Source organism: Sarcophilus harrisii, chromosome 2 (assembly GCF_902635505.1).
Source record: "Sarcophilus harrisii chromosome 2, mSarHar1.11, whole genome shotgun sequence".
In the NCBI taxonomy this organism is placed as follows: domain Eukaryota; kingdom Metazoa; phylum Chordata; class Mammalia; order Dasyuromorphia; family Dasyuridae; genus Sarcophilus; species Sarcophilus harrisii.
In genome coordinates this window covers 489,290,774-489,318,603 of record NC_045427.1, presented here as the reverse complement: position 1 = coordinate 489,318,603, position 27,830 = coordinate 489,290,774, and the positions used below count along the sequence as shown (strand labels likewise).

Here is a 27,830-nt window from a genome sequence, read left to right as displayed (position 1 = left end):
AGAATATAAGCTCCTTGAAGACAAATTATTTACAAGCAATGCTTGTTGACCAATTTTGAATATTTATTGTCAAATATTTTCTTGAAAAGATTGGTGGTGTTTTTAAATTTTTTTTTTTTTTTTTTTTTTTTTGCTGAGGCAATTGGGGTTAAGTGACTTGCCCAGGGTCACACAGCTAGGAAGTGTTAAAAGTGTCTGAGGCCAGATCTGAATTCAAGTCCTCTTGACTTCAGGGCTAGTGCCCTATTTACTGAACCACCTAGCTGCTCCCAAAACAATAATGCTATCTCTGGGGAGATAGCTTCTTCATATGAGGTCTGATAAATAATCCCCCCCAATCACATTCTGGCAGTGATTTGAGGTGCTCCTAGTTGATTGGTGGTTTTTTAAAAAAAACTTAAAATTTTAATCATTTAATCATTAACTAAAATGAAAAAAAAAAAAAAAAAAAAAAACCAATTTCCTGGCCACTTAGATTCATAAATTGTAGATTCAAAATATATCATCAAGTCTAACCTGGAAATTAGGCAAGAAGCATGGCTGGGTTCCCAGTGATTGCGCATATTCATAGGCTTCTGTTCGGTGAATAGCTTCATTGGTTGCAAATTTTAAAAATGGCAAACTATTAAGAGAAAGACAATTATATCAATCTGAAAAAAGGAAAGTACTTCTGATCAACAACAGCATGTGATTCAAATAAAAATTAAGGTGAATCATCTAGAACTTTACCTATATATAGGGTATTTTTTTTTTTAGGGTTTTTTTAAACTGGCACAAATATCAGTCATTTGATGAAAAAATGGTTTTGATTTTATGAAAAAATAACTAGAAACTATCACCTGAAGTTTTGGAAAAAAAGATCAGTTTTTTCAAGAAGAAAAAAGGAAGAAAAGAAAACACTATAATCATGTGCTTTCTTACCTGTGATTTGACCCAATTAGGACAAGTTTTGTAGTTTTCTTAGTGTAGACTCCAAATCCAATTTGGGCCATTAGGTAGCAAAAGTGTGCAGCATCTAAGAGGCCTTTAGAAGCTAACAAAACAAAAAAGTATTCTGAAATAGCTATTATTTATCATTTTTCAAAAGAGGAAAAAGTTACAAAATTTCTGAAATTTACAGAAGCAAAATAAAAAAAAAAAAAGATTTTATTCAAAATATTTCTGATAACACCTAGTAAACTTAAAACAACTTGTTCACATTAGACTATACTTTTAGTATCAGTAATGAACTTACCAAGAGTATCCCCCATGGTGGCAATTGTCCTCGACTCTACATCCATATTATTACTCAAGTTGGACAAAACCATAGCAAGATGAGGCCTCCAATCTCCCCATTTCTCATCTCCACAACACTAAAAATAGAATGAATCATTTTAATACAGAAGAAAGCTATTATATAAAGAATAGTAGCAAATGTAATAAAAACAACAGATCAGAAAAATGTGAGAATTCATGGGCAATTCCTTTTTTTTTTTAATTATAGTTTTTCATTTACAAGATATATGCATGGTTAATTTTTCAACATTGACAACTGCAATTTGTTTTGTTCCAATCTTTCCCCTCCTTCCTCCCATCCCCTCGCCCAAATGACAGGTAGACCAATACATGTTAAATATGTTAAAAAATATGTTAAATACAATATATGTATATCTGTCCATACAGTTATTTTGCTGCACAAAAAAGAATCGGACTTTGAAATAGCATACAATTAACCTGTGAAGGAAATAAAAAATGTAGGTGGACAAAAATAGAGGGATTGGGAATCATGGGAAATTCCTAATAAACTAAGTAAAAGTCTAAAGTGTAGCTCCTTCTTCTGAGAGTCAATAACTTACTGTAGATGCAGCAGGCATTCTTCCAGACATGAGCTGGTAAACAGTCTGTAAGGGATCATTAATTGGAAGGCTGTTGGCAAACCTACAATTACATAAAAACAAAAGGTTATTAAAAGTTCAGCTTTAGGGAGATCATACTCGGATAGCAAGTATTTATTCAGTACCTATTACATGCCTGGTCCTATGATAGGTAGGTGGGGATACAAAGACAAAATCAAAACTGTTCCTGCTCTCAAGGGATTTACATACTATTAGGAGGTCAACATATTAGGTAAATATAAAGTATATTCAGAGTAATTTCAAGGGGACACAAAACAGCCATAAGAGTGGAAATCAGGAAAGGCCTCCTTTTAAAGGGATTCCTAGGAATTCTAGGAAGTAGATGTTGGAAGTACATTATGGAAAGGGGCTGGTGAGGAAAGGTAGTGGTATATCAAACTACACAAAGGTATGGGAAGAAAGGAGATAGAATGTTGTATATGAAGAAACAGTAAATAGATCAAATGGGCTAGAACAGAGAATGCATGAAAGGGAATAATATGTAATAAGTGTGAATAGTTGTCTGGAACTAGACTGTATTGAACTTTAAATACCAAAATTGTCTGAATTCTATCTTAGAGGCAACTGGGAAATACCACAGTCACACCTGAACTTTAGGAGTTTGTATGGATGACAATTCAAAGAAGAGATGTGAAATAAGTCTTACTCCTTCAAATCTTTCTATCTGATCCAACCATACCAATAGTGCAGGCAACATATAATGGAGGCTTAAATTAAGATGGCAGCGGAGAAGAGATGACAAATGTGAGATATTATGAAGATATAAATGACATGTCTTGGCAGCTGACTTGAAATGAGCAGTAAAGGACAGTGAAGGATCTATATTAGATAATCTGAAGTAAAAAAAGTACATTTTGATGGAAAAAAAACATGACAAACATGAATCCTGAGGTGAAATTAGGAATCCTTAGAATTTTTTTTGTTTGGCAAGAATTAAGTGAAAGAATCCAAAAATAAATACAGTAACAACAATTCTGAAAGGGCAGCATAACTCTAGGAGAATTTGTATCAGCATATGAGACCATGAAGATAACACGTGTCTTTGAAAGAGTGAAGTGAAAAGTGAATTAATTCTAAAAGTGTGTGAGAAGTTACTGCCAAATTAAAACCTCTTACCTGGTCATAACTCTTGCATGTGTTCTACTGTCCATTTTACTAGCAAGTAACAGAGCATGTCCCCATAAGCCATGTTTCATTGCAGATTCCAAAGCATCCTAATGATATTAAAGCAACCAAAAAAAACAAAATCCCACAAAACCCAATAGAAAAACAATTTTTAAACTTTGTACAGCATTAAATGAATGTAATAACTTATAACATACAAACTTAAAGGACCATATTCCCATGCATAACGTGCCAATTACTTCAAAAAAAAAAAAAAAAAGCTTTAATGTTGAATTACCAAAAAACCCCAATTTTGTAACATATATAGCTTCCAAGAATTTAAGTTTCCACTAGTCTCTTAAATTTTCTCAGTATAGAGAATGTACAGTTTTAGAAATTAGAATCACTTCTGAAAAGAGAAGTTTCATCACTGTTTCTTTGGACTTTTGGTCTAGAAAAGGGAGTACTCCTGGGATTCTGAATCTTTCAATTAAGGTTAACATCTCTATCCATAGAGTATCCCTTTCACAGTCAAGTATATATGATGAATTATATAATTCTAGAAAATATATAAAACTTAAAAAACTTTTGGCTTAGAAATATAGTCTTAACAGCAACAGATGCAACTTTGCTAATGAAGTTTGTTCACACCAACTATGTAAGTGAATCATTAGTAATACCAGACACCAAATATTAGATCTATTACTGAAGCATTCCAGGATGTGGTAATATAAAGGAAAACTCAAGTCCATAATCAAAATTCAGCTTTGACTGAATTTGAGACAAATAAATCTTCATCACTTGCTGCACTTAAATGAACTTTACTATCAATGCTTTATCATCATGAACATTATTCATCGATTCCTCATCTTATAAGCATCATATCTTAGACTCCCTTTATAAGCTGTCACTTTAAATTACAATTATTCAACATATAAATCCATTGTACCAAATAATACATCATGACAGAATGCTAAGTATTTCATTTCTTATCAGGACAGTGAAATTACCAAGAAAATAAAATATCCAGGAACTACTCACCTTTTTACGTCCATAAAGAAGCAGCTCTCTAAACCTCTCTGTTTCTTTTTCAAGACTATCAATAGCTGTTACCAAACTGTCAGTGAGAAATGAGAGCTGAGCTTCACCAGACTCTTCCTCTTCTACTTGTTCCACAGCTTCATTAGTAAAATCAATCAGGTTTGCCTCATTGGGTGACTTTCCAGGAAGCCACACTGTTCTGTGATCTCGTAGCAAAAGCTCTGCAATGTCTGTTCCCACAACAGTCTGTGAAGGTCATGGGAGAAGAAAAGAGAACTGTTAGATGCTCCAAGAAACCACTGTGAAATGTCAAGAAGTCACATTAAAAAGTGAGATATTCTTGATATCCAGAAATGAAAAAGGCATCTTATAACAAGAAATGTAAGTTTAAAAAATGAAATTAACTAGGTGAAGATTCCTTAAAGATTTATTCAGATGAAGTTAAATCAGGATACATTAGACTCATGGGCCTTTATTAGTGTAGAGTTGGCCAGAAACACCTATAAAATGAGAGACTGAAATTATTTGCCTAAATTATTCACATTCCTCCTCCCCAAATTCTCTACTCCACCCAAAGGAACTTCTCATCCCATAAGCATCACGCCCAAGATTTTTCACAAGCTTTTATGCTACAACTACTCAACGTAATAAACCAATGATCACAACTTCAAAATTCTTTAAATGCTTTTCAAAGCAAAGACTAACAATAAGATACATACCCCATTCTGTCTGCATAATAGTACGATAAAATCCCAAAGAAGACCTGCAGATTCTTTATCAATTAGATTTTCATTCCGCAAACATTCTGTAGCTTTATTCTGAGCAAAATTTATAACATCCACTTTATGGGTATCATCTCTGAGAAAAAATAGTAACAAAAATAAAAAGTTACTGAATGTAACAGAAAGAATACAATATGCGGTGCCATAAAAGCATTATTAAAAACATTACTAAGATACATACTTAGCAAGAGGTCCAGGGAAGGATCTCATCTCTTCCTGTTCAGAAGTATGTTGCAACATAGTCTAGATCAAAATACATAAGTAAACATCAGTGTCCTGTCTGCATGATGTGGAAATGCACATTGTGAATAAAGATGACATCCATTTTGACCAAAAATGTATTTTAATTAAATTGGAAATGCTGTCTGGTTCTCTGCATATTGTTAGTAAGGAAGGTAAGAGTTTTTTGCTTTTAGACACAATGTAAAACTATGATGGAATTAGATTATTCAGTACAACAGTGAGAAAGAACAGTAAAAGTTCCATCTACCATCCTATATTTTTAAATACTTAAAACTATGTTCTAATAGCAGTCATTAAGAAGTCTAAAAATAGAAGTTTCAAGGAAATGTAAATATTTTCCCTAGCTTCCCATTTCATGGCAGTAATTCACTGGCTATTATTTTTCATATGACGTGTGATTACCTCCATGCTGTGTATTTCAACCAAAGCTGGCTGTCCTTCAGAAGGCAAGTTTGGAAGCACTTTAATAAGATGGCCTCCAGGGCCAAATCTTCCACAGACATGAGGCACTGAAAATTTCTCAGGTGTAGTTGGTCTTGATGGAACTATGTTTTAAAGAAAAGAAAAAGAAAATTTGGTTTGATAACTATTTACTTTAAATTTTCTCAACTGGATGGATGAATATTTTATATTTCTAGTGTGAAAATACAGTGTATACATGCGTAGAACATGATCATGGCCAATTAAATTTCAAATACAACATGGGTAATAGTTCTAAAAGATCTTATTTAAAAATAATATTAAAATACATTGTTTGAAAAAATAAGATCTCATAAAAATTCTAAAACTTTCTAAGTATTTTCTCTTGTTAGTCATTTAAAAATCTATTATATCATAATATATACTGACTATATCATAATCTATAGTTATAATTTCTTACAAACATACTCCATTGTGTTCATATAATTAAAGAATCTAATTAAAATATCAAAAATCATTATTGCTTCAAATAATGAAATATGTTCTTTTGAACAATATAATATGGGGCAGCTAGATGGCACAGTGGATACAGCACTGGCCCTGAAGTTAGGAGGACCTGACTGACCTCATATCCTTAACACTTTCTAAGTATGTGACCCTAGGCAAGTCACTTAACCCCAATTGTCACACCTAGATAAAGATCAATAAAGTGAGACAATCTGTCCTGATAATATTTTGCTAATGTTTTTTCATAGTAAATGAGCTCCAATGTGAAGTATTAGGAAAGAAATGCAATTTTAAAAGTACTGGGTGTTTAAAAATGCTACAGTTGCAAAGAAATATTAAGAGTTGACATCTTTGATTTTAAGTGATATACCTTGTAATTGTAACCTCAGCTACAGTGAAAAGTACTCAGTAATTTTAGTTATTTTGTTCTTTTGAGAGAAGGTTAGCTGGGATAAAACTAAATACTGCACAGAGGATAGATTTTTTTTTTTGGTGAAAAATTCTAGACATTAATCCTTAAGTTTGGACAAAATGTCAAGGTATAGAGATAGAGGTATATACAAATGGTATAAGTGGTAGAAGGGAGAGATATATACAAAGGGAGTGTCCATTGGTCTAAAAGACTGTTTATGACATACATACCTTGTTCTGAAGTTGGCCATCCTGTTTCTGCAGGGTAGCCATAATCTGTAAAACCCTGTGCACCACTGAAATTATTACCATAAACACCATAGGAATAATCTCCATGAAGGGAGCCTGGTGGAGCCGGGCGTTCATATGAATTAGCAGTTACATCATTGTTTCTATAAATCTGGCTCTGGTGGATTTTTTTGTTTGTTTTAAAGAAAAAAGGAGAAAAGTTAGATGTCACAAATTTTGTAATAAACTATGCAATTATCACTTTTATAACTAGTAGATAGAAGTATTATAAATTACTGGAATTACTAACTGTTTTTAACAAGACTGATACTGTTTCTGTGAGATCCTTTAAAAAAATATACATGTATACATACAAATCGGTCCAAAAATCTTGCTCATAGTAAAGATTTGTTCGACATTAGCTAAATTCAGACTGAAATTCTTTTTAAAAGAACCATAATTTAACAATGCACTAGAACTTATTTACTTTATATAGAGAGCTACACAGTAAATAAGGCCTAAAATTAGAAATACTACATTTATTATGATGAGAAATAGGAACACTTAAGTAGAAAAGAGATATCAAAGGTTCATTCAATATTAAGCTACATCAGTGTCATGTCCTAGGTTAAAGAGTAAATAAGCTATCAAAACACAAAACTTCAATAAAAACTCACTTGATGAGAACGTGAGCTGAAGCTGCTCTGGCGGCTCTGTAGACTGTGGGTACTATGGAGACTGTGGGCAGAATGCTCACTATGAATACTACGCCTATCATCATCATAAACATCTCTGTGAGGTTCTGGTTCATCATCAAAACTTCCAGTGAAACGAGGATCATACCTCCAATGATCATCATATTTTTCAGGTCTGGAGGGAGCAATGAAATCAAAGGCATTTCACTTTGAAATAAAGGAAAGTATATGCTGGAAATTCAAAGAGGTGAGGGAGAAGGATCCTATTACAGGGAAAATAGCAAAAGAAAAATCTAGTATATTTGAAATATACCAAAATATTCATAGTCATCAAGTAAGCAACAAGAATTTATTAAGCACCTATCTGACAGACACATTCTGGGATATAATGACATAAATGAAAATAATTCATTGCCCTTTCTGTCAAATAAGAAACAAAGTGGATACTTATTGATTGGGGAATGATGGAAAAAATCATTTTATATGAATGTAATTGAACATGTTCACAGCATAAGAATGAACAAGAGGACTCTAGAGGAACATGGTAAAACATATAAGAACTGATGCAGAATGAAGAAAGCAAGAGAACACAAGCAATCACTACAATAATGTTAAAAAGAAAAGGCAATTGAGCACATTAAATGCAATGATCAATCTTGGTCCCAGAGAAGAGAAGATGAAATAGAATTCTCTGCTCTCAGCAAAGGTGGGAGACTATAAGTGAGGACTGTTATATATTCTGTTAGAGGGTATATGTGTGTGTGTGTGCATGTACACATAGTCGCTATTAATTAGTTTGGGTTAACTAATTTTATTACAAAGGAGGTTTCTATTGAGTATAGTGGGAAATGACTGGTTAAAAAAAACTATCAAAATATTTTTAAATGCATAAAGTCTTTAAGATAGAAAGTACATAACTACAAAAGTAAACTGATGACTAAAAAGAGCATAATGAGATACCCAAATACTCCAAAAACTTGTAAGGAAGCATATTTCATCTATCTAAATTCAAGTTTTGAAATAAGTATCATTATGATAGCCTCTTAAAGCTATAAACATATCAAGAATAACCTTTCTTTAAACTAATGTTATAATAACAATCAAATGTTATCTTAAATTCTTTGCACAATTTTGGACAATATTGCAAAAACACTTTTCTTTAAACACTGTATATAAAGTTCATTCCACTGACCTGTCACCATACGGATATGCTTCTTTCCTATAATGATCATGTTCAGTATCATACCAATACCTTCGGTCATAGCTCCTGGGATCTCTAAATCTGGGATCATATTGATACCGTTCCCAGCGATTTGTGTCTACAAATACAAAATAAAGGCCTTTAGAGAGAGGCAATTTTCATTACTGTAGTCAGTTAAAAGCAAGAGCTTCATAAGACAGAGGCAGATTTGGAAATAAACAAGGTTTAAGAACAAGAAAGGAATCTTCTATAGAATCTTCTGTAACTAATGGCAAAATAAAATAAATAAATGGCAAATAAAAATATACAATGCCTCAAGTCTTATACAGCTAATGAGAAGGCTTTGAAAAATAGAAAGAGAACTGTCTTCATCCACCCACCAGAGAATAATAGAGTAGCTATAATGTAGAAATAGCAATAAATAGCAAATACAGAGATTTATAGAAGAAAATATTTAAGAAAGGGAGTCAGCAACTATGCAGATAGCCTCAAATGCCTACATAAAGATGAGCATGGGGTAACAAATCAATAGTGAACTAGAGATACTATTCAAATGGAGACAAATTTGACTTTTTATCAAATGTAGTTTGGTGGAAGGGGTTGATGACTAGAATATGGTTCTTTAAGAATATACTTCATTCAGCAGGACCAGGAGATCATTATATACTTCAACAACAATACTAGATGATGACCAGTTCTGATGGATCAGGCCATCCTCAGCAACAAGATCAACCAAATCATTTCTAATGGAGCAGTAATGAACTGAACTAGCTATACCCAGAAAAAGAACTCTGGGAGATGACTAAAAACCATTACATTGAATTCCCAATCCCTATATTTATGCACACCTGCATTTTTGATTTCCTTCACAAGCTAATTGTACAATAATTCAGAGTCTGATTCTTTTTGTACAGCAAAATAATGTTTTGGTCATGTATACTTATTGTGTATCTAAGTTATATTTTAATATATTTAACATCTACTGGTCATCCTGCCATTTGGGGGAGGGGGTGGGGGGGTAAGAGGTGAAAAATTGGAACAAGAGGTTTGGCAATTGTTAATGCTGTAGAGTTACCCATGTATATATCCTGTAAATAAAAGGCTATTAAATTAAAAAAAAAAAAAAAAAAAAAAAGAATATACTTCATTCAAAAGGCTTAGAAGAAGTTAAACAAAAAGATGGGATAGGAGTGAATATAGATCACAACAATATTTTCACCTTTTTTTCTTGTTTGCTTGCTTTTTCTCATTTTCCCCCCTTTTTTGATTTGATTTTTCTTATGCTGCATAATAAATGTGGAAATTTGTATAGAAGAATTGTACATGTTTAACATATATTGGATTACTTACTGTCGGGGGGAAGGTTTGCAAAGGTGAATGTTGGAAACTATCTTTACATATATTTTGAAAATAAAAAAACTATTGTTAAAAAAAGGCGGGGGGGGGGGGGGGGGGAATAGAGTGCCAAGTTGCTATATACATATATATATATATATACATATATATAACACCAACTTCTATCAAGTTTTCCTCTAGGAAAAGCAATACTACCTTTGCTTCTGGAAAGAATCCAGAAGTCATCCATATTCATCATCCTAGTATCCCATGGCTCCCCCTGCATCCAGGGCCATTTCTAGTGATCTTGATCTATATCTTGCCACTGGGCCCAAATGACTCCAGAGAAGAAAGTGAGACCACAATTTTACACAGCTCTCCCTCACTTAAATCCAATTCATTTACATGTTATAACATCACCACCCTAAGATCATGGTTGTCTTCAAAAATAAAAGAAGACTCTAAAGACTCCACTAACAGCCTAGATTTCAACCATTCCCCTTAAATGTAGTCTCTCCCTATTAGAATGTAAGTTCCTTGAAGGCAAGAGTATTATCTGCTTTGTATGTGGATTCCCAAAAGCTTAGCATACTGCCTAGCACATTAAGTACTTAACAGATGCCTTTTTTTCCTTTTTTTTTTTTTGGCTGAGGCAATTGGGGTTAAGTGACTTGCCCAGGGTCACACAAACACTAAAAATAACACATATATTTGTGTTTTCTCCAATAAAACAAAATGAACCAATTCCAGATGTATATACAGAGCTTAGCTGAGAGCAAAATAAACTAATAATAATAAAGGACCTCTGGGAATCACAGAAAATCTAACCAAGGTTGACTATACTAAAAGAGCAATCAAAACTAAAATGATGACAAGCACAGTTAAAAGCCATATTAGCATTTTCCACTATCTTTAACTGGAACACTGGGAGAAGAGAAGAGATAAACAATTAGATCTGGGAAAGCACACATAAGAGTCCAGAATGTTTACAACTATCAACAGACTAACAAATATAATTGCTAAAGTTACTTAAGTACATTAATGCTTTATTTAAGATACATTTGCTAAAATGTAAATATAAAGTAAAATTAGAGACAGATCTCTCTATGTAAGAACACAAACACACATGCGCACACACATACACATATATGATATTTATGTGTGTATAAAAATTTCTCCCATTTTTCAGAGGCTTGGACAGGCTAAGTAATTTGCTGATGGTTATACAATTATTTATTATGGGAACAGCTAGATGGCACACTGGATAGAGCACTGGTCCTGAAGTCAGGAGGATATGAATTCAAATCCACTCTCAGACATTTAATGCTTTCTAGCTGCTTGACCCTGGGCAAGTCACTTAACCCCAACTGCCTCAGCAAAAAACAAACAAAAAACCAATTTATTATAGCCAGGATCTGAACCCAGGCCTTTTCATCATATACAATTACTTTCTTCATTTACAGATGCCACTTTAAATTAACTCTTTTACTGACTCAAAACTTAAAAGAGAATATAACAAATTAGAAAATTTCAAACACAATCATTCCAATTAGCATTGCTTAGTAATCTCTTGGAATATTACTTATCTTTGGACAATAATTACTCTACCCTCTGTTAAAAAGGAATTGTTAAAATACTGTGATACTTTCTATATATACCTCCATAATCATACTGGCCGGAATAATAATTTGCATAGTAATCACTCTGGCTGCTCCATCCACCTTTGGAAGCATAATACGTTTCAGGATACCCTTGTCTGAAAAACATTAAATATGGTACTATTAATATTTTTTTCTTAAAGCATGGAAAGATATCAGTTAAGGCAAACTGTGCTCAAATCAACAAGAGAGAAATTAAATCTATCTAAATAACATTAATTATGACATATAGAACAAGGATGCTGATGCAACTCTACTAAACTCCCAAAACATTACTGATTCAACTTCATCACAAGAATTCCTTTAAGATATAATGTCCCCTGTTGTACTTCTGATAGAATTTTAGTTTATACTAAATTTACCTCTTTGGACTCTATCCTACCATAAAAGCAAGTACTCTGGTACATATAAATATATAAGTTTCAGTTATAGGAAAATCCTCACTCTTTTGCCATGTACAGTTTCATTTAGATTAGATCAAATCACGTAATAAAGGAATATTCACAATCCAGGTCAGGTTTTGATTTTGATACTCGAGTTACAATGAGCCTAGAATGTATCCCAATGGCAATAATGTAACATACTCTGTGTGTATGTATATTTTAAAGGAATAGAGTAAGGACAACAGTGAGAGTCGCCCTAAAGAGCTGTCAAAATGAAATACTAAATTCCTAAAAACTTATAATCATAAGAGGGGAATAAATCATGGTTACCGTTACAAAAGCAGTCTCAGTTTCTTTCACCTTTACTTTGTTAAGTGTGTTTTTTTTTTTTCAATATCATTTCCATCTTCAGCTTCTTGTAATTAATACTTATGTTAATCTATAGACCACTAAGCAGAGAGAAAACTGGAAAGACTAGAAGGACCTTATCTGCCTAACCTTCCTTGTCTCTCCAACCTCTAAAGAATTCAAAAAAGTTCCCATTTGCTTTAGATTTCAGCATGTAAAGTTTCTATGCTTTCTACATGGCAAGGTAGAAATCTACAGAAAAGAGTGTTCAGAACAGTGTTCTACATTTAAAAGCTTTGCAAGAGGACTTTTTTTAAAAGGGAAAATTGTCATTGTGTTTTTATAAAGACTGTGATTTAAAAATATTTAGATGTGTATCTTACAAAAAATTAGCCATACAAAGCAGGTAAACAGACAAGCAAAGCAAGGAGAAAGTTTTTCTTTTTCAGGTAAAATATTTATAAGATTCACTATGTAATACAAAATTCTATTAAAACATATATTAATGTCATTACTTCATTAATGATTAGGTTTCTCAGCATCACAGAGAACTTTTATATCCAGAAAGCAAAATACAAATTTAAACCTTTTCTGTAATAATATCTACTTAAAGCCCAATAATACTTCTGACACTGAGCAATCAGAAATACAGGATTTGATGATGGAAAGACAATTTAAATATAATTAACAGTATCCATATATTCATACTACTTTTTCCATTCTGGCCACCAATTATAGTAGAAATTAAAAAGGAAGCAAAATTGTTCTCCATTTCAAAAGAAATCTACTCTCCACAATGTAAAACCACTTTCATAGATTTTATAAAATCTAAGCTGAAAGAAATGTGACAGGTCATGTAATTCAACTCCTTAATTTTATAGCCTTAAAATCTTACAGAAGTAAAAATAGAACAGAGGTAGTTCTAAAACAGATACACAGTAAAATCTAATAGACTAATGAGATAGATCCTCATTAAATGAAGTGTTACTACTGGATGGGATGGTCCAATCAGTTATTGAAAATTAATACTATTACTACCAACTGAAGTCTAATATTTAAGTAAGTTATCCATAGTCAATGCTATTTTGCTTCAGGAAAAAAAAAAAAGAAGATTGGCTAGGATGCAGATTAAATTTATGTGTTAAATATCAGGAATAGATAGGACAAAAACTATAAGTTAAGGAAAGAATAAGGCAAAAACAAAAAGGAGCTACTGCAAAGGAAACAAAAGATTCCTCTTTCAAGGACATTAATTTCTAAAGGAAGCAATTTAAGAAGATTTTATCTTCCAGCACGTATCGGAATTTAGAATAGAATTCACAGATGCTATTTTTTCTATTTGAAGTCACAGAGTTTATTTATATAAATACACAAAGAGTTTATTTAGAATACACATATATATAGTTATATAATAGAATTTTGTATTTATATAATAAGTATACAAATTTAAAATTCTCTCTAATTTGTAATCTTTTTATTACACACAAAGACACATAGTGTCAATATTATTAGTCTATTCAGAACTGCAAGTAAAAACTAATATCATTTCAGCAATAATTACTCAGAAAGAATAAGAGAAAATCCATGTTCTCAATAGGAAAACAGATCAACATAGTTACTAAAATCACTTCCATTTTAAGGAGGAATGGATGTAAGCTCCTCTTTGCTTTCTCTCTCTTCCCTTCCCTCCCAAAAAGGAAGACTTGCTCTTGAGACTTGATAAAGAGCCCTGGGTGACCAGATTTGCCAAAAATAAAAGGAAGAATTTTTAAGTATCCCTTTATTTTCTTCTATCACTTTTTCCAAGACTTCTCCAAGACTTTTTCCAGAACCTCCTCTAGTATTGGGGAAATTACGTGATATTATTTGTCTGTAGCAGTAAGCAGCAGCAGAAGCAATTTCCTTAGTATTTCTCTAAAATGAAGGAAATCACTCCCTTAAAAAAGGGGAGTGTAGAGGTCAGAGATTACTAACCAGTAATCTGCTCTATCAGTTCACAACATAGAATATAAAGTTAAATTTCTGGCCCTATGATTTTTTGTGATTTTTAAATGAATAGTTAAACATTGTTCTTAGCATATTAAAGTCAAGTATGAGTTAATCCTATAATCTATTTTGCATATTTATAGCAAATTTACATTTGCCGATTTATGACATTTAGGTTAGCTGCCTAGATGTATAAATTGTCCAAATCACTAAACTAAAACCATTTAAAAACAGATATCTTAACTCGAAAAACTAAATTATAGTTCCAAACCTGGAAGATGGTCGATCTGAGCAGTGACTAGCTCTGGAACTTGGACGCTCTGGCTCAGCATATCTGTAGTTTTCTGCATAAGCAGCACTTTTATCATAATTTCTATAACGAAGATCATATGGGCCATAGGCATCCTCCTAGGAAAGAGCAAGTCTTATAAAGTTCATAAAATTACAAGATAAACATCATTAGATAAATAAATCAGCAAAGTCAGTTTGAATTAAAAATTTTCCTTAAACAGTAAAAATGGATTTGGTTTTTTGAACAACCCTCATAAAAAGTGGGATACTTATAAAATATCTAGCAGTAGAAGTTTTTCTAATAGCAACAAGAAGTACTTATGTTCACTAAATACATAAATTTTGTTCAAAGACTGCCAACAAAGCAGCAGACCAACTCCACTTGTAGTTAACCTGACATGGAACTATTAGGCTTCTTCTGCAGTTATAAAATTCTAAGATTCCATGATTCCAATTATTAGTCACCTCTATTGCATAACATCTTTCCAGCAACTAAATGAACAATATTACTTATCTGGATATTCTAGAACTAAATTAAAAATTATGACAACTGGTTACACATTATTATGTTCTTACATGGTTTCTTCAAGGCAAGTCAAAGAATCTCAAACTTCTCTCTCTATATGAGTCCATTCATATTAACATGTGACTAAGTATTATAACTCATAGAGTGAGAATCTCAGGCAAGAGGGAAAGGAAATGATTTGAAGTGAATCTTAGAGGAAGATTTGTAGATTTGTATCAGAAAGTTGGACTAAGACTTTATACATAAATGTCCAAATCTTTCCTCCCTACCTCAAATTCTTTCTTTCTGAATAAGTCATACATGGTTGTGGAAAGTATAACACTAGGAATAGAGAAACCTGCATTTGCATTTCAGTCTTGACACCAACTAGTTTTATGACTTAGAAATCACATCTCTCTTGAGCCAAGTTCCTTATCTATAAAAGGCAGAGTGGGGGAGGAGTAAAGGGGACTAGTAAGAGGAAAGGTCTTGAACTTGATGACCTCCAAGGTTATGAAGCTAAAGTTTTATTATTCAGGCTTATTTTCTTCATCAGGCAAATAAATTAATTTTGGGTCTGAACAGAGGGATTTTTCAAAATCTTCATTACAAATATCCCTTCATCCTAAGCTGAAGATGAGCTCTAGCACCTCCATGGAAGTAGCCCAAAAGTTATCCAAGATTCTTGAAGGTTACATTAAGAAAGGCAGGTTCTATTGACTTCAAAAAGCTTTAGATATGGGATCGTGAGAGAGTGTGTCTAAGGAAAAGACTAGTTAAGTTCAGAGAAACTTAGTCACCAAGTGAGAATTTTTTTTTTTTTTAACCATGGCAAGTCATCAAGACCATCTATTATAATGTATATTAATATAAATATAAATTTATATTACATATAAATGTATATATATATATATAATTTATAATAATATTAAGGCTGTAATTTACATTAGTGGAGAGAATCCACACATGATGAAATCATAAATCATTGAGGCACTGAAGAAACAATACTAAGTGTAGAAGAAGCAGGTTTTATTTTTGCCTTACCTATTAATTTTAATCAATATTAAAGAAAAATGTATACACTTTATCATTTTTCTAGACTATGACTCCATTAGTTTAATATGATTCCAATTAGTTTAATAGGACTTCCATCCTATGATGTTAAAATGATTCAAGTTATTTCTAAAGTTTCTTATAGTGGTCTTTATAATAAAAATTAAAGCAAGATTTCATAAATTTATATACTTGCTACCATCTAATTCAATATTAATATATGTACCTTGCCCAAACATCAGAATAAAAACTATGAACAGTAAGGTAATTATAAAGATAGTTAAATAAAAATGCGCTGACACTTACCGGGTAATAAAGGGAAGCTGTTCTAGGATCTGAAGGATAGGGTGGTGGATACTGAGGTTGGTAGGCATCATAAAGATGCCGATAATAGTAATAAGCCGACACATTCTGAGGTGGACCGAAGGCATTATGAGCAGTCTGTGATGGTGCCCATTGCGGCTCTTGCTGACTAGCTGGATGACCAGGGGGAGCTGAAGTTGTTGGAATACTACATGGCTGTGAGAGCTGCTGCTGCTGCTGCTCCACCTTACCCTGGCTCAGCAGCTGGGATGAACTTCCTGATGGTAACAAATCAGGTTGATTTCCAGAGTTTGAAGAATCAGATGCTGCTGTCTTGGGCATCTGAGCAGCTGATGACCCTTGTTGCTGAGGAGGTAAGGATTCTGACTGGGATTTATCAAGGGCAATCTGATGCTGAACATCTTTTGTTACCTGTTGGTAGAAATGTTCTTTATCATGCAATTCAGGCCCAGACAGACTTTTATGATTAGTGATGAGTTGTTGAGAAAAAGTTGGACCACCAGAATGTGATGTATTATGTGCTCGAACAGAATTGTCTATACTGTGACTTTCCAAAGTCCGGTTCAGTGTAAAATCAAGGGCTCCAGAGGTTTCTTCCTGATAACTGGTGAGATTTGCTTTATTAGCATGGGGTATTAGGGTGCTGTTCACTGGTGGAACTAACATTACACTGGTGTTTCCAGTAGGGAAATTAGTTCCCGGGGAAGCAGGCAAACTAACCACTGGTTTAATAGCATATTCAGAAGTTAAACTTTCTGAATTCTCATTTTTTTGACCTTCTGGAACCAAGTTAAGTGGCATCTGATGAGATGGTGGTTGAACTAGTAAGTTGGGAGATTGATTAGAAATCATTTCAGAAGTGGTACCAGGACCTTGTAAAAAATTAGTATGGGAATGATTGGTAGGTAATGGTGAATTAACAGAAGATGTAGCTTGAGTCACAGACAAAGGAATACTTTCCCCAGGTATACCAGCACAGAGAGGCTGACTGTTTGGGGTAGACTTGTCCCCCACTGCAGGATCTTTGCAAGAATGATTATTTTCATTATGACTTAATTGATTAGATAAGGACATAGAAAAATTAATGGGCTGGGTCAAATTATAGCTCTGATTAGGCTGGGCAATCAAGATTGGTTGATTCTGTAAAGATTCAGTGGGTGGTGAGGACAATAAACTTGCATAACCAGAACTTGCCTGAGACTGAAGGGCCTCCTCTTCTCCCATTTTGGGAGGGTTCTCAAGATTTTCAGAGGACACATTGACATCCTGAGGGGGATGTATAGGAATAGAGCCTGGTTTACATGGTTGCAGACTGGATAATCCCTCATCTGGAGGTTGAATAATTTCAGAAACCCGTGTTTTAGCAGGTACATAAAGTGCAGGAGCAGCTGGTGCAAGAAGGACATTTCCTCCAAAGTTAGGTAGTTCATTCTGTGCCCACAATGTGGTTGCAGGACTCTCACACTTTTTAGTGGCACCTTGAGCCCTTGAAGGCCGTTTCTCAGATGCCATGGACACATTTTCTAAAAGTGTTCCTCCACCATGGGGAAGCACATTAACAGCTTCATCAGTTGTTGTAAGAGGCAAAGGATGTGCATGAGGGGTAAAGAATGTTTCCATGTTGTCTGGAGGTTGTTCTAAATTACCTGGTGATGCAGCTGGTACTGTAACAGTTGGTTTACTATTGTTCTGCTTGGAATGATTCTCTCTCAGTTCGCCTATCATGTTTGCTCGATCTGCCTCAATAGATTTTACTCCAACTCCGTGGGACCTTACAGGTTCAAAAGAACTATTTGCACTTGTCTGAAATATTCCTGTAGGTTTAGGAGGGCTTGGAGTTGGAGGCTGGGAGAGATTGCTATGATAATTCTTGTTTATGTTATCATTTGCTTCTCCTACTAAAGGAGAAGAATCAATTTGCTTAAAGAAACTATCTGAAGTCTCATCATTAGGCTTCCCAACTTCTTGCTGAATAAATGTGCCGACTGATTCTTGGGGTCTTGCTGAACTAGAAATACTCCTATGACTTATATTACTATAATTAGAGGATACACTATCAGATCGAACCGGATGAGGTATTGAATCAGGTGCCTCTAAATTTGGCCCTCCTTCAGCATAACTTACAATACTGTGCTTTGAAACTGACTGCCCTGGTCCATATCTGAATTGATCATTTGGAGAAGGATTTAAATTTGGGGGTTCACTTGGTAGAACTTCTTGATTCTGAATGCATTCTAAGTTCTCAATATTTTCATACTGTGAGCCAACGGCACCACAAGTTTTAACAGTACAAGCCTTGTCATCATTAACATAAATGTCAGAGTTTTTAGTGGTTTGTTTATCATGTTGGTTACTTGTAGATTGAGAAAAATATTGCTGGACCTCTATTCCCTGTTGAGTAGACTCACTGGCTGAACCTTTAGGAACTGATGGCTGAAAAGGGACACTTGTTCCAACCTGCATAGGATGAGGAAGATGGTGGCCTCCATGTCCAGAATTTGGTAGAAGACCATCAAAGTCAGATTTAACAGTAGCATCTGCTTTTTCTGATGAAAGATTTTCCTCATTTTCTGCTTCATCCCCTTTGAAAAACATTGTGATAGTGCCTGAATTTGCTTCTGGGAGTATGTGACTGCTTACAGCTTCAGTTCTATACTGTGGTTGGTTTTCTAAGCTATTTCCCTGAGCAATGGGATTAAGCAGAGCAGGGTCTGGTAAATGCTGTTTACTCACTCCTAGATTCTGCCTAAAATCCTGACTGGGCCAACTACTATTAACTCCTGAATTTTGTTTAAACATATTTTCAGACTGAAAGTTATTTGCTGCGTAGTTATTATTCTGAGAAGGGACTATCTCATTTCTTTCACTGATGGGTCCTGATGTAGAAACTAATGGAACATGTTGTTGATGTCCAGGAACTTGATGCATACTTGCTTGAGGAAGAAAATGAGAACTACCAGAAGCAAGAGGAACTGCACTCTGAGATGGTTCGGTATATGGTGAATAATTCTGAACTGAAGACTGTGGACTTCCTTGAACTGGTCTCCACTGAACTGGAGTTTGCTGATGAGATTGAGGAAAGAATGATGTTGTAGTTGGGGCTGGAACACCAGCATTTGAATCTTGCTGCTGACTTAGTGGCCTACAAGGCAGAGGCACGCCACTCTGAAGATGTCCCCCAAAAGAATTTTCAAGTCCTGCTCCAGGATTATAATGTGAAGGAACAGATGGAGTCTGAATTCCAGGTTCTGCAGTTGGATGAGTTTCTGCACTACTATTCATAACATGTCCAGGTAGCACAGCAGGAGTCAATACATTTGTAAATGAGTCAGTATTTACTCTAGGTTGTGATACAGGTCCAGACAAAGATGTATAAAGTCCTTGTGAATTGTCCCCTGCATGGGTATAAGGTACATGCATACCAGATGGCTGAGAAAACATTGGTGGGGAAGGACCTTGCATAACAAATGAGTTGCCTTTGGATGGACTGCCTAATGCTGTTCCTTGTGGAGTCTGTCTGCCAAATGCAAAAGGATCTGTTACAGGTTGCACTGGGCCAGCTACAGCAGTCACTGGTGCATTAGCTCGCCTGCTGTATGGGCTGTGAGACCAATACATATTACGAGGACCTCCTACAGGAGGTGGTCCTCCCGTTCCAGAAGGAACAGTCTGAGGTGGTGGCTGCATCATTCGCTTCTTGCCAAGTCAATCTTGTCAAGTCAGATGCTTTTTGCCCAAAGAAGCTGAAGACAGGTTCTCCTTAAGCTGGAAAAAGAAATTAAAAAAAAAAAAAAAAGTTATGACTAATGTATATTCAAAGATATAAAAAAGTTCTTAAAATGATTTTAATTTATTTACGGACTTAGTAAAACACAACCCTGCTACTAACAAAATTTTTTACATATGCTTTATCACTAACTCCATATTACTTTCACCAAGATGACAGTTTATCTAATTTGTTTAACAACAGGTTGAGAACCACCAAAACTAAAGTACATCACCATATGGTGTGGGATTTTTCTATTCTTAAGAATTACTTTGAAAAGAAAACTAAATATCAACCAGAAAGCTTTTCATTATAAAAACAAAAGGAAATAGGATAAATTTAATATTTTTTCAACTAAAAGGTCCTTTATACCATAATGTAAAGTGTCTCATACTTTTAATAATAGCTTTTATCAGCTTTCATTTACATTTCTGTAAACTGCTTTACAAATATCTAATTTTAACATATGACAACCCTAGTATTATTATCCTCATTTTACAAATAAGAAAACAGAGGAAAACTAAAATTAATTAACTTGCCCTTAGTCACACAACTACTAAGAGTTTAAGGCATGATATGAACTCGGGTATTTCTGATGCCAAGTCCAACATACTGTACCACCAGCATCAGTGGATAATTGATGGTTCTAAATCTATCCTGTACCAACATACAGTTTATCTTAACAGCCAAAATAATTTCAGGCAACACTGATTAAAATAAAAACCCTTATTTTAAAATAAGCTAAAAACCAAACATAATTTTAATACACCATTTAAATATCAACCTAAAGTCCCATTTATAAATTTCAAAATTGGCAGCATGCCAGCATGGAAAATAGTGAGGGAAAAAAAGATCTGTATAATACGCAACACATTAAGTTCTAAATGGAAACAATCTATGTGAGCAACTGCTCACATGTATAATACTAGTTTGCATACTTAGCTCAAAGCCTTTATTTTCTACTTATTCATCCTTTTGAGTTTTTGTTTTTTATTTTGCTGAGGCAAGTGGGGTTAAGTGACTTGCCTAGGGTCACACAGCTAGGAGCTGTTAAGTGTCTGAGACCAGATTTGAACTCAGATCCTCCTGCAAGAATATAGAGCTAATTCTCTATATTCACTGCACCACCTAGCTGCCTCTTCCTTTTGGGTTTTTTAAATAGTTTATCTCATCAAAAAAACAGAGCCCCTTAGGTAAAAACTTTTATTATCACATAATTTTGATCTTTTACTATTTGTCATATCATCTTTAGTCCATGTCCTTACTCAGCTTTCCTAAATACTGATTCTGGTAAGTCCTCTACTTCCTTTATACAGTTCATTTTACTCACAGCACTTAACACCTAGTCTGATATATAGTAGGAGGTAAATAAATGCTTGTTGATTGATTTATTTCAAGCTAAGCTAGAAGAACCATATCAAAGCAAATAAAAAAACCTACAATTGAGCTTTATATTGCTTGATGGTAGAACAAATGAAGAATCTTTCTCAGGTACTAAGTACTTCCTATGTGCTGGGGATACAAAGAAAGACAAAAGACAATCCCTGTTCCCAAGGAGCTTCCCAGTATATTTTGTTACTAGTATTAAACATAAGAGATAGGACAGAGAAAATGTGCTCCAGGAGAAAGATTCCTTCATCACTCTGCCTCTTCAAAACTATATCTCTGTATGCAGAATTAGGGCTTCATCCCACTTTCTCAGTGTCTGTCTTTGTTAAGAGGAGCTTTGTCCCCAGAGATTTCTTTCTTAGACCTTCATTTCACCAGTCTAGGAAAAATAAGTGAACAAGGGGTAGCTGTCTGAGTCTATAAATATGAAGATTCACCTGAATCCCAGGCTCCTAAGGTCAAAAACTCAACTGCCAACTTATAAGACAAATCTTACCTGAATTTCATTATGAGGTTTTTAAGTTTTCACTTACATCTTTACTGGATTTTTATAAGTCAGGAATCTTGTCTTGAGGAGGGGGAAAATAAGGGAGAGAGGAAGAAAAAAAAAAACTGGAACATAAAATCTTACAAAAATGAATGCTGAAAATTTTTCTTTACATGTATTTGGGAAAATACAATGGTATTGAGAGGAAAAAAGACAGGAATCTTCCAAATTTTATAGGATATGATAGCTTAGAAATATTTTATGAAGTTAAAAAAATTATCTGCCCACAAGTTTTCCCCCCCAATAATCTTTTTAGCAATATGACAGTTAAAAATACTCAACTTTACCCCAAATCACCTCTAATATGAACATTCTACTTCAAGGCATCCTCATACCCAGATAATTAATTACTAATAAGTATGTCACTTTATTGAGTAGGAAATTTTACGTTGAATAAAATTACTAATCTTCAACTCAACTTCCCTTTATAAAGGCAAAAAGACTGTTTCAAAGAAATCAACGTATCTTCTTTCAGATAAATTATTCATAAACTGATCTCATTAATTAAGCTGAATTGTATATATTTTAAATATTCTAGTACAGCTCCATTTTTTGCACAAATGCTTGCTATCACCCAGACAAAGGATTCACAAAATAGGTGCTCTTAAAAATGTTTTAGGCTATCAGCATTTAAATTTAAGTATCAAGGAAACCCCATATTCTATCAAATACACTTAGGAAAAAACCAACCCACCTACCTATAAAAAATTCAAAGATTTTTTTCTATTTTTGAAAGGTTTTTAACAGAATCAAGGACTAATTTATAAGCTACCTTATTTTTAAAAGACTTTTCAGTGGAATTTAAAGAAATGCTGTTTGTAATAGAATTGCTGAGGTAATGCAGTCAACAAAAGGCATAAAGCATTTTGCCTTTTGACTTCTTTTGCAATGACACTGTCCTCATTACCAAAGATGGAATAATAAAAAGTAGTGGACAAAGTCAAGATAAAGTTGAAATGTACAAAAATAATTCTAAAATAATACTCACATACCAAATGACTCTAAGTTGATTTATTTACTATCCAGCAACATTACAAGATAAATGTTCTAACATCCTCAGTCATACATATTTAATTAAAAGAAAAGTCAACTAGCAATAGATATCCAATCTAATAAGCAGTTTAAAATTTAAAAGTATAATACTATATCAACTGATCTCAAAGTGCCTTCTAACAAAGTGTTCAGACACCAAGTTTCTACTGTGGATATTTTCAGAAAAAAAGGGAGAACTTAAATCCCAATTCCTCTTATAATAAACTTTTAAAAATACAATTGCAATTTCCCCTGTAGGAATATACTGGCCACATACTTTCTTTGGAATATACTTTCTCTGGAAAAAAAAAAGTTCCTATCATATCTAAGAGTAAATGCCTAATAAAACCATACCTAAGGAAAACCCTTTCTCATCTAGAAAAGGAACAAAATATTCACCTATTGAAGCATCTCAGAATAGAGACCAAAGAGACTATTAATCAGAATGCTGCAGTTTCTCTTACTAAAGGGATTCAGATTTCTTTTAAGAAGTGAATTTGAATCTTAAAAAAAAAAAAACAAACGAGTACACAGAATACAGTTAAAAAGATTCCAAAGACTCTATAAAAGTTTAGCTTGTTCAAGGCTCAAGATATTGTTAACTTAGCTTACAGTAAAGAAACAACCCAAATCTTTTTAATTTCAACTCAGCTCTGGGATGTTTTTATGACCTGTGGCCCACATTCAACTAGTCATGACATTACATCTATTATATGTGAAAAGTCTCCAACAGCTCAAACTCCACCAAGTAGTTTGAAAAGTACAAGCTGTAAGTTAAGCAAAGTTATGCTAAGATGTTCTATACTAAAATTCTCAAACCTTGTTTTATCTTCAGCAGCACATCCCTCCATTAAGTTGATTAATAATTGAGTCTTTGATATTAAAGTATAAATCCTCAATAATCATACCAAAATAAAGGTCCTAAAGGACTTAGTTGTATAACAGGATTGCCACTGAGTTCCAAGCTCAACAAGGAGATAGGATAGTTGTTGGCAAGCAATTACAGGATTTACATACCTGCCCTCAAATTCTTTCCCATCTCTAAAATCATCACACACGCCCCTGCCCTTCTCAAAATCTTTCCCTATATAGCTGTAATTTGCTCCCTGCCTCAGTTTGGTGAATTTTTCTACCACCTGTTTCTACAATAGTATCCTTACCCAAAATACCTTCCCCAATTGATACCCAATTGATTCTAAAGGTAACTTTTCCTTTGGATCAGCAAAACAAATCAATTCAATTCTTAAGCCCAGAAATTCACAGAAACTTCAAAAAAAGAGCCCTAAACTAGGATTCAGGAAAACTGAGCTCTAATCTAGGTCTGCCTTTAGCTCTATGACTGGAAGTCATTTCCGTTCAAATTCCTTAACCTGGCAGTGTCAAACTCTGAAAATGACCAGAGTCACAGGGATTATGCAACTGTTAACTCTGAAAAATACCAATAAGCTCACAGAGGTAATACCCCAACTGTTATCTCTGAAAAATAAACTAAGTTTTTTCAGTGGTTTCCTTGACCTGGCATTTCAAGCTCTCCATAATATGGCACCACCTTACTCTTTAGTCCTTATCTTATGCTAGTCCACTGTGAGCACACTGCCCTCCAACCAAGTAGACCAAATCATCCCCAAAATAAGCCTTCTTAATCCTCTGTGTGCCTATTCCATTTCTTATACCTGGAATATGCTCCCTACCTCTCAGGCTGGTGAATTTCAATGCATCCTTTAAATTGTATGTATCCTTCCCTGGCAAACTAATCAATAACCTCTCCACTTAGTCCTCACTCAACACTGTTTTGTATCTGTTTATTGTCTATTATTTTATCTGTGCTTGTACTATATTACTAAACTATAAACACTTTTAAGGGTAGGAACCAGGCCTGAACTTTGTATCTTAGCTAGCAACTAGTACAATTCTATGTATACAATAGGCTCTTCATAGGATCATAGGATTTCCAGTTGTAAGAAATTTTAAGAGTCATTAAATGTAATTCTCTCATTTTGGAGATAGGAAACCATTAGCTCAGACTTCCCAAGGGCACATAGTAATAAGTGGCAGGGCCAATATATCAGCCCAAGTCTTACTCTAAATCCCCCAAACTTCTCATCAGCTTTCTTATTTTTAAAAAAAGGGAATAACATTTGTAACACTTCCTTTGGACTTTTTTTTTTTTTGGATGAGGCTTGGTTCTCACAGTATGAAGAGGGAGAAAAGGGGAGAATAAACCACAATAAAAGCTAATACTAATCGGAAACACCGGAGAAACATAGAATAGAGAAATTAATTAGTGCTGGACTTTAGGAAACCCGAGTTTTACTTTTGATACTTATTATGCGTTCATTCTCTCTAATCACACAGCCAGCACCCTAGAGGCCGGCCCTCATCATCTCTCACCTGAATTATTGCAAAAGCCTTCTAATTGGCCTCCTGGTTCCAATCCAGCCTCTACTCAAAATGTCAAGTGATTTTCCTAAAGCAAATATATGACCATGTCATATATACCTTCTATTCAACAAATTCCAGTGGCTCCCTCTTACCTTCAGAATCAAATTTAAAGTCCTTGGTTTAGCAATCACAGAACTTTACAACCTGGCTGCTTACTACCTGTCTATGGTCTTCTCTCTATGGTCCAGTTGCACTGGCCTATTTACATTTCCTTAAAGAGAACTATCTGTCCCCTGATTTTGTGCTTTGTCCTGTCTGTCTCCCATTTCTTTGCCTCTGCTTCTTTGCTTTCCTGGCTTCCTTCAAGACTCACATTAAACCCCACCTTCAGCAGAAGGCCATACTTAGTCTTCCATGGTGCTACTTATTTCTCTGAGATAGCATTCCATTTTATTTATATCTAGTATGTATGGAATTATTTGCATACCATCTCCTTCATTAAAACGTAAGATCTTTGAGGAAATTAATCTTGGTTTTGCCTTTATTTGTTGCACCCACCACTCCCTCCCCCTGCTATTATTGTAAGGTATTGAATACATAGTAAGTGCTTAATTCTTAAATGAGACTGATTGGCCACTACTAGTAAGTCTCATCACCGTCTGGAAAAACTATTACTTGTAAGACAACGTACAAGAAAAGAATATACAAGAAGCAAGAGTCATTAAAAAAAAGTTAATGCTGTCAGAAAGATACCAGTTGGGAGTCACAAGATCAGCTTTCTAAACATGAATCTGTCACTTTACGTGACTGTAGGTAAGACACTTGCTCCCTCAAGGCCTCACTTCCTCCCTGTCCCAGTCGATGGCGATGGAATGGGTGATCTTCCGCAGCACCGCAAAATTTAGGAGTTGGAAGGGATCTCAGAGATTCTCTATTACCATCTTTCCCTTTACGGATATGGAAACTGAGGCCCAGAGAAAGAACTTTACACATAGTAGGCACTTAACTGAACAAAAACGGACTCAAGAAAGACACAGGTAGTGAAAGGATCGGGATGCCCCAAAGCTCTTCCCGTCTCCACGATCCAAGGGACTTGGATTGCATGAAGCTGCTTCCCCGAGAGACCAGAGCCACCGGGTGCTGAAAAAGGGCTGGCATCCAAGTGCCGGGATCCTCCTGCCTCCAGCACTGCAAGAACGCTGCTTGGGGGGGCTCGAGCATTCGGGGGAGGAGGGCAGGGGGCAGGCGTGGGGAGGGCTTCCGCAGGGGCTCCCTGTTCCGGGATTGGAATCCTGGGATGTCAAGGCTGGAATGCCCCCTAGCAATCACAGGATGCCGAGCTACAAGGACTCTTGAGGTTCATCCGGTTTCAGTTCTCTCATTTTACAGGCAGAGAAACTGAGGCTGGGGGAGCAGAGGAAACTGGCGCAGTCATAAGGCGATTGCCGTGCAAGCCACTTAAATGGAATCGGCTCTAATGATTCCAAACCCGTTTGAGGGTTCCCCTTCCCCTCCGCTCGGCTCTTCCCAAGTCCGGGAAGGCTCCCCGGAGGCGGCAGCAGCGGCAGGCTCTAAAGGAAGGGCTGGAGAAGTTGGAGACGCCCAGCGCTTGCGGCGCGCCCCACTTGGGACCGGAGTTGGCCCCTTCCCCGCCGACCCCCTCTCCCCACCCCCTGCTTACCTGACAAAGTCCTGGTCGGGCCGGGCTCCCCAGTCCCCCAAGCCCGCCGCGGGAAGGCCGCACCGCCGTTCCCCGAGAGTTCGCCCGCCCGCCCGCCCGCCCGCTCCTCTCAGCAGCCGCGGGGAAAGGCGGCGGCGGCGGTGGTGGCAACGGTGGCAACAGCGGCTCGGGCACCCCCCAGCGCAGACCCCACAGCCGCTGCAGCCATCTTGGCACATCCGGCTCCGGTTGCCTCGGCCGCCGCCGCCGCCGACGTGTCCGACCCTTACGTCACGGCGTGACCCCGCTTTGTCCCGCCCCCGACGCCGGCGTCCCGGTCTTTGCGGAAGCGCGAGTGATTTCTTGTCGGGGAAAAGCTATCCAAGTTCTCTTTGTAGAGTGAGATGCGTGAGGGAGTAAGGTTCTTCACCCACGGGTCGATGTGGAAAATCTTCCTTGAAAGTTGGTTCCTGTGCCCTTCGCCAGGAAGATTCGGCTCTTTCCGTCGACTACGAAGAGATCCGAAGCGGGGAGGGTTAAGTGCGCGTGCGCTCTAGTTCGGCTTTTTCCCTTTTTTTTTTTGTCCAGGGCTCTAGGAACTTAGTGACTCGCCTGCATTTTTGATTTCCTTCACAGGCTAATTG

At 35.5% G+C, this 27,830-nt stretch overlaps 1 protein-coding gene across 6 annotated transcripts in view; it reads right to left on the bottom strand.

Annotated features, from left to right (window-relative positions):
* The window catches only part of SEC16A (SEC16 homolog A, endoplasmic reticulum export factor), a 51,278-nt gene extending 23,832 nt beyond the window's left edge, over positions 1–27,446 (bottom strand). For 4 of the 6 annotated variants that reach the window (XM_012554026.3, XM_023494343.2, XM_031954942.1 and 1 more), the window contains exons 1-16: positions 27,208–27,445; positions 16,393–20,175; positions 14,509–14,645; positions 11,521–11,618; positions 8,519–8,645; positions 7,309–7,501; positions 6,635–6,809; positions 5,468–5,610; positions 5,004–5,065; positions 4,760–4,898; positions 4,041–4,286; positions 3,012–3,109; positions 1,836–1,917; positions 1,235–1,352; positions 922–1,033; positions 517–622 (exon numbers count right to left, since the gene is read on the bottom strand). In XM_012554026.3, the coding sequence (XP_012409480.1) occupies positions 517–622; positions 922–1,033; positions 1,235–1,352; positions 1,836–1,917; positions 3,012–3,109; positions 4,041–4,286; positions 4,760–4,898; positions 5,004–5,065; positions 5,468–5,610; positions 6,635–6,809; positions 7,309–7,501; positions 8,519–8,645; positions 11,521–11,618; positions 14,509–14,645; positions 16,393–20,100 (5,544 nt within the window). In that variant the 5' untranslated portion in view covers positions 20,101–20,175; positions 27,208–27,445. Of the gene's footprint in view, positions 1–516; positions 623–921; positions 1,034–1,234; positions 1,353–1,835; positions 1,918–3,011; positions 3,110–4,040; positions 4,287–4,759; positions 4,899–5,003; positions 5,066–5,467; positions 5,611–6,634; positions 6,810–7,308; positions 7,502–8,518; positions 8,646–11,520; positions 11,619–14,508; positions 14,646–16,392; positions 20,176–27,207 lie in introns of all 6 variants that reach the window. The other 2 variants (XM_023494347.2, XM_012554028.3) reach the window with 2 other exon arrangements.
* Between the last annotated feature and the right edge of the window lie 384 nt (positions 27,447–27,830).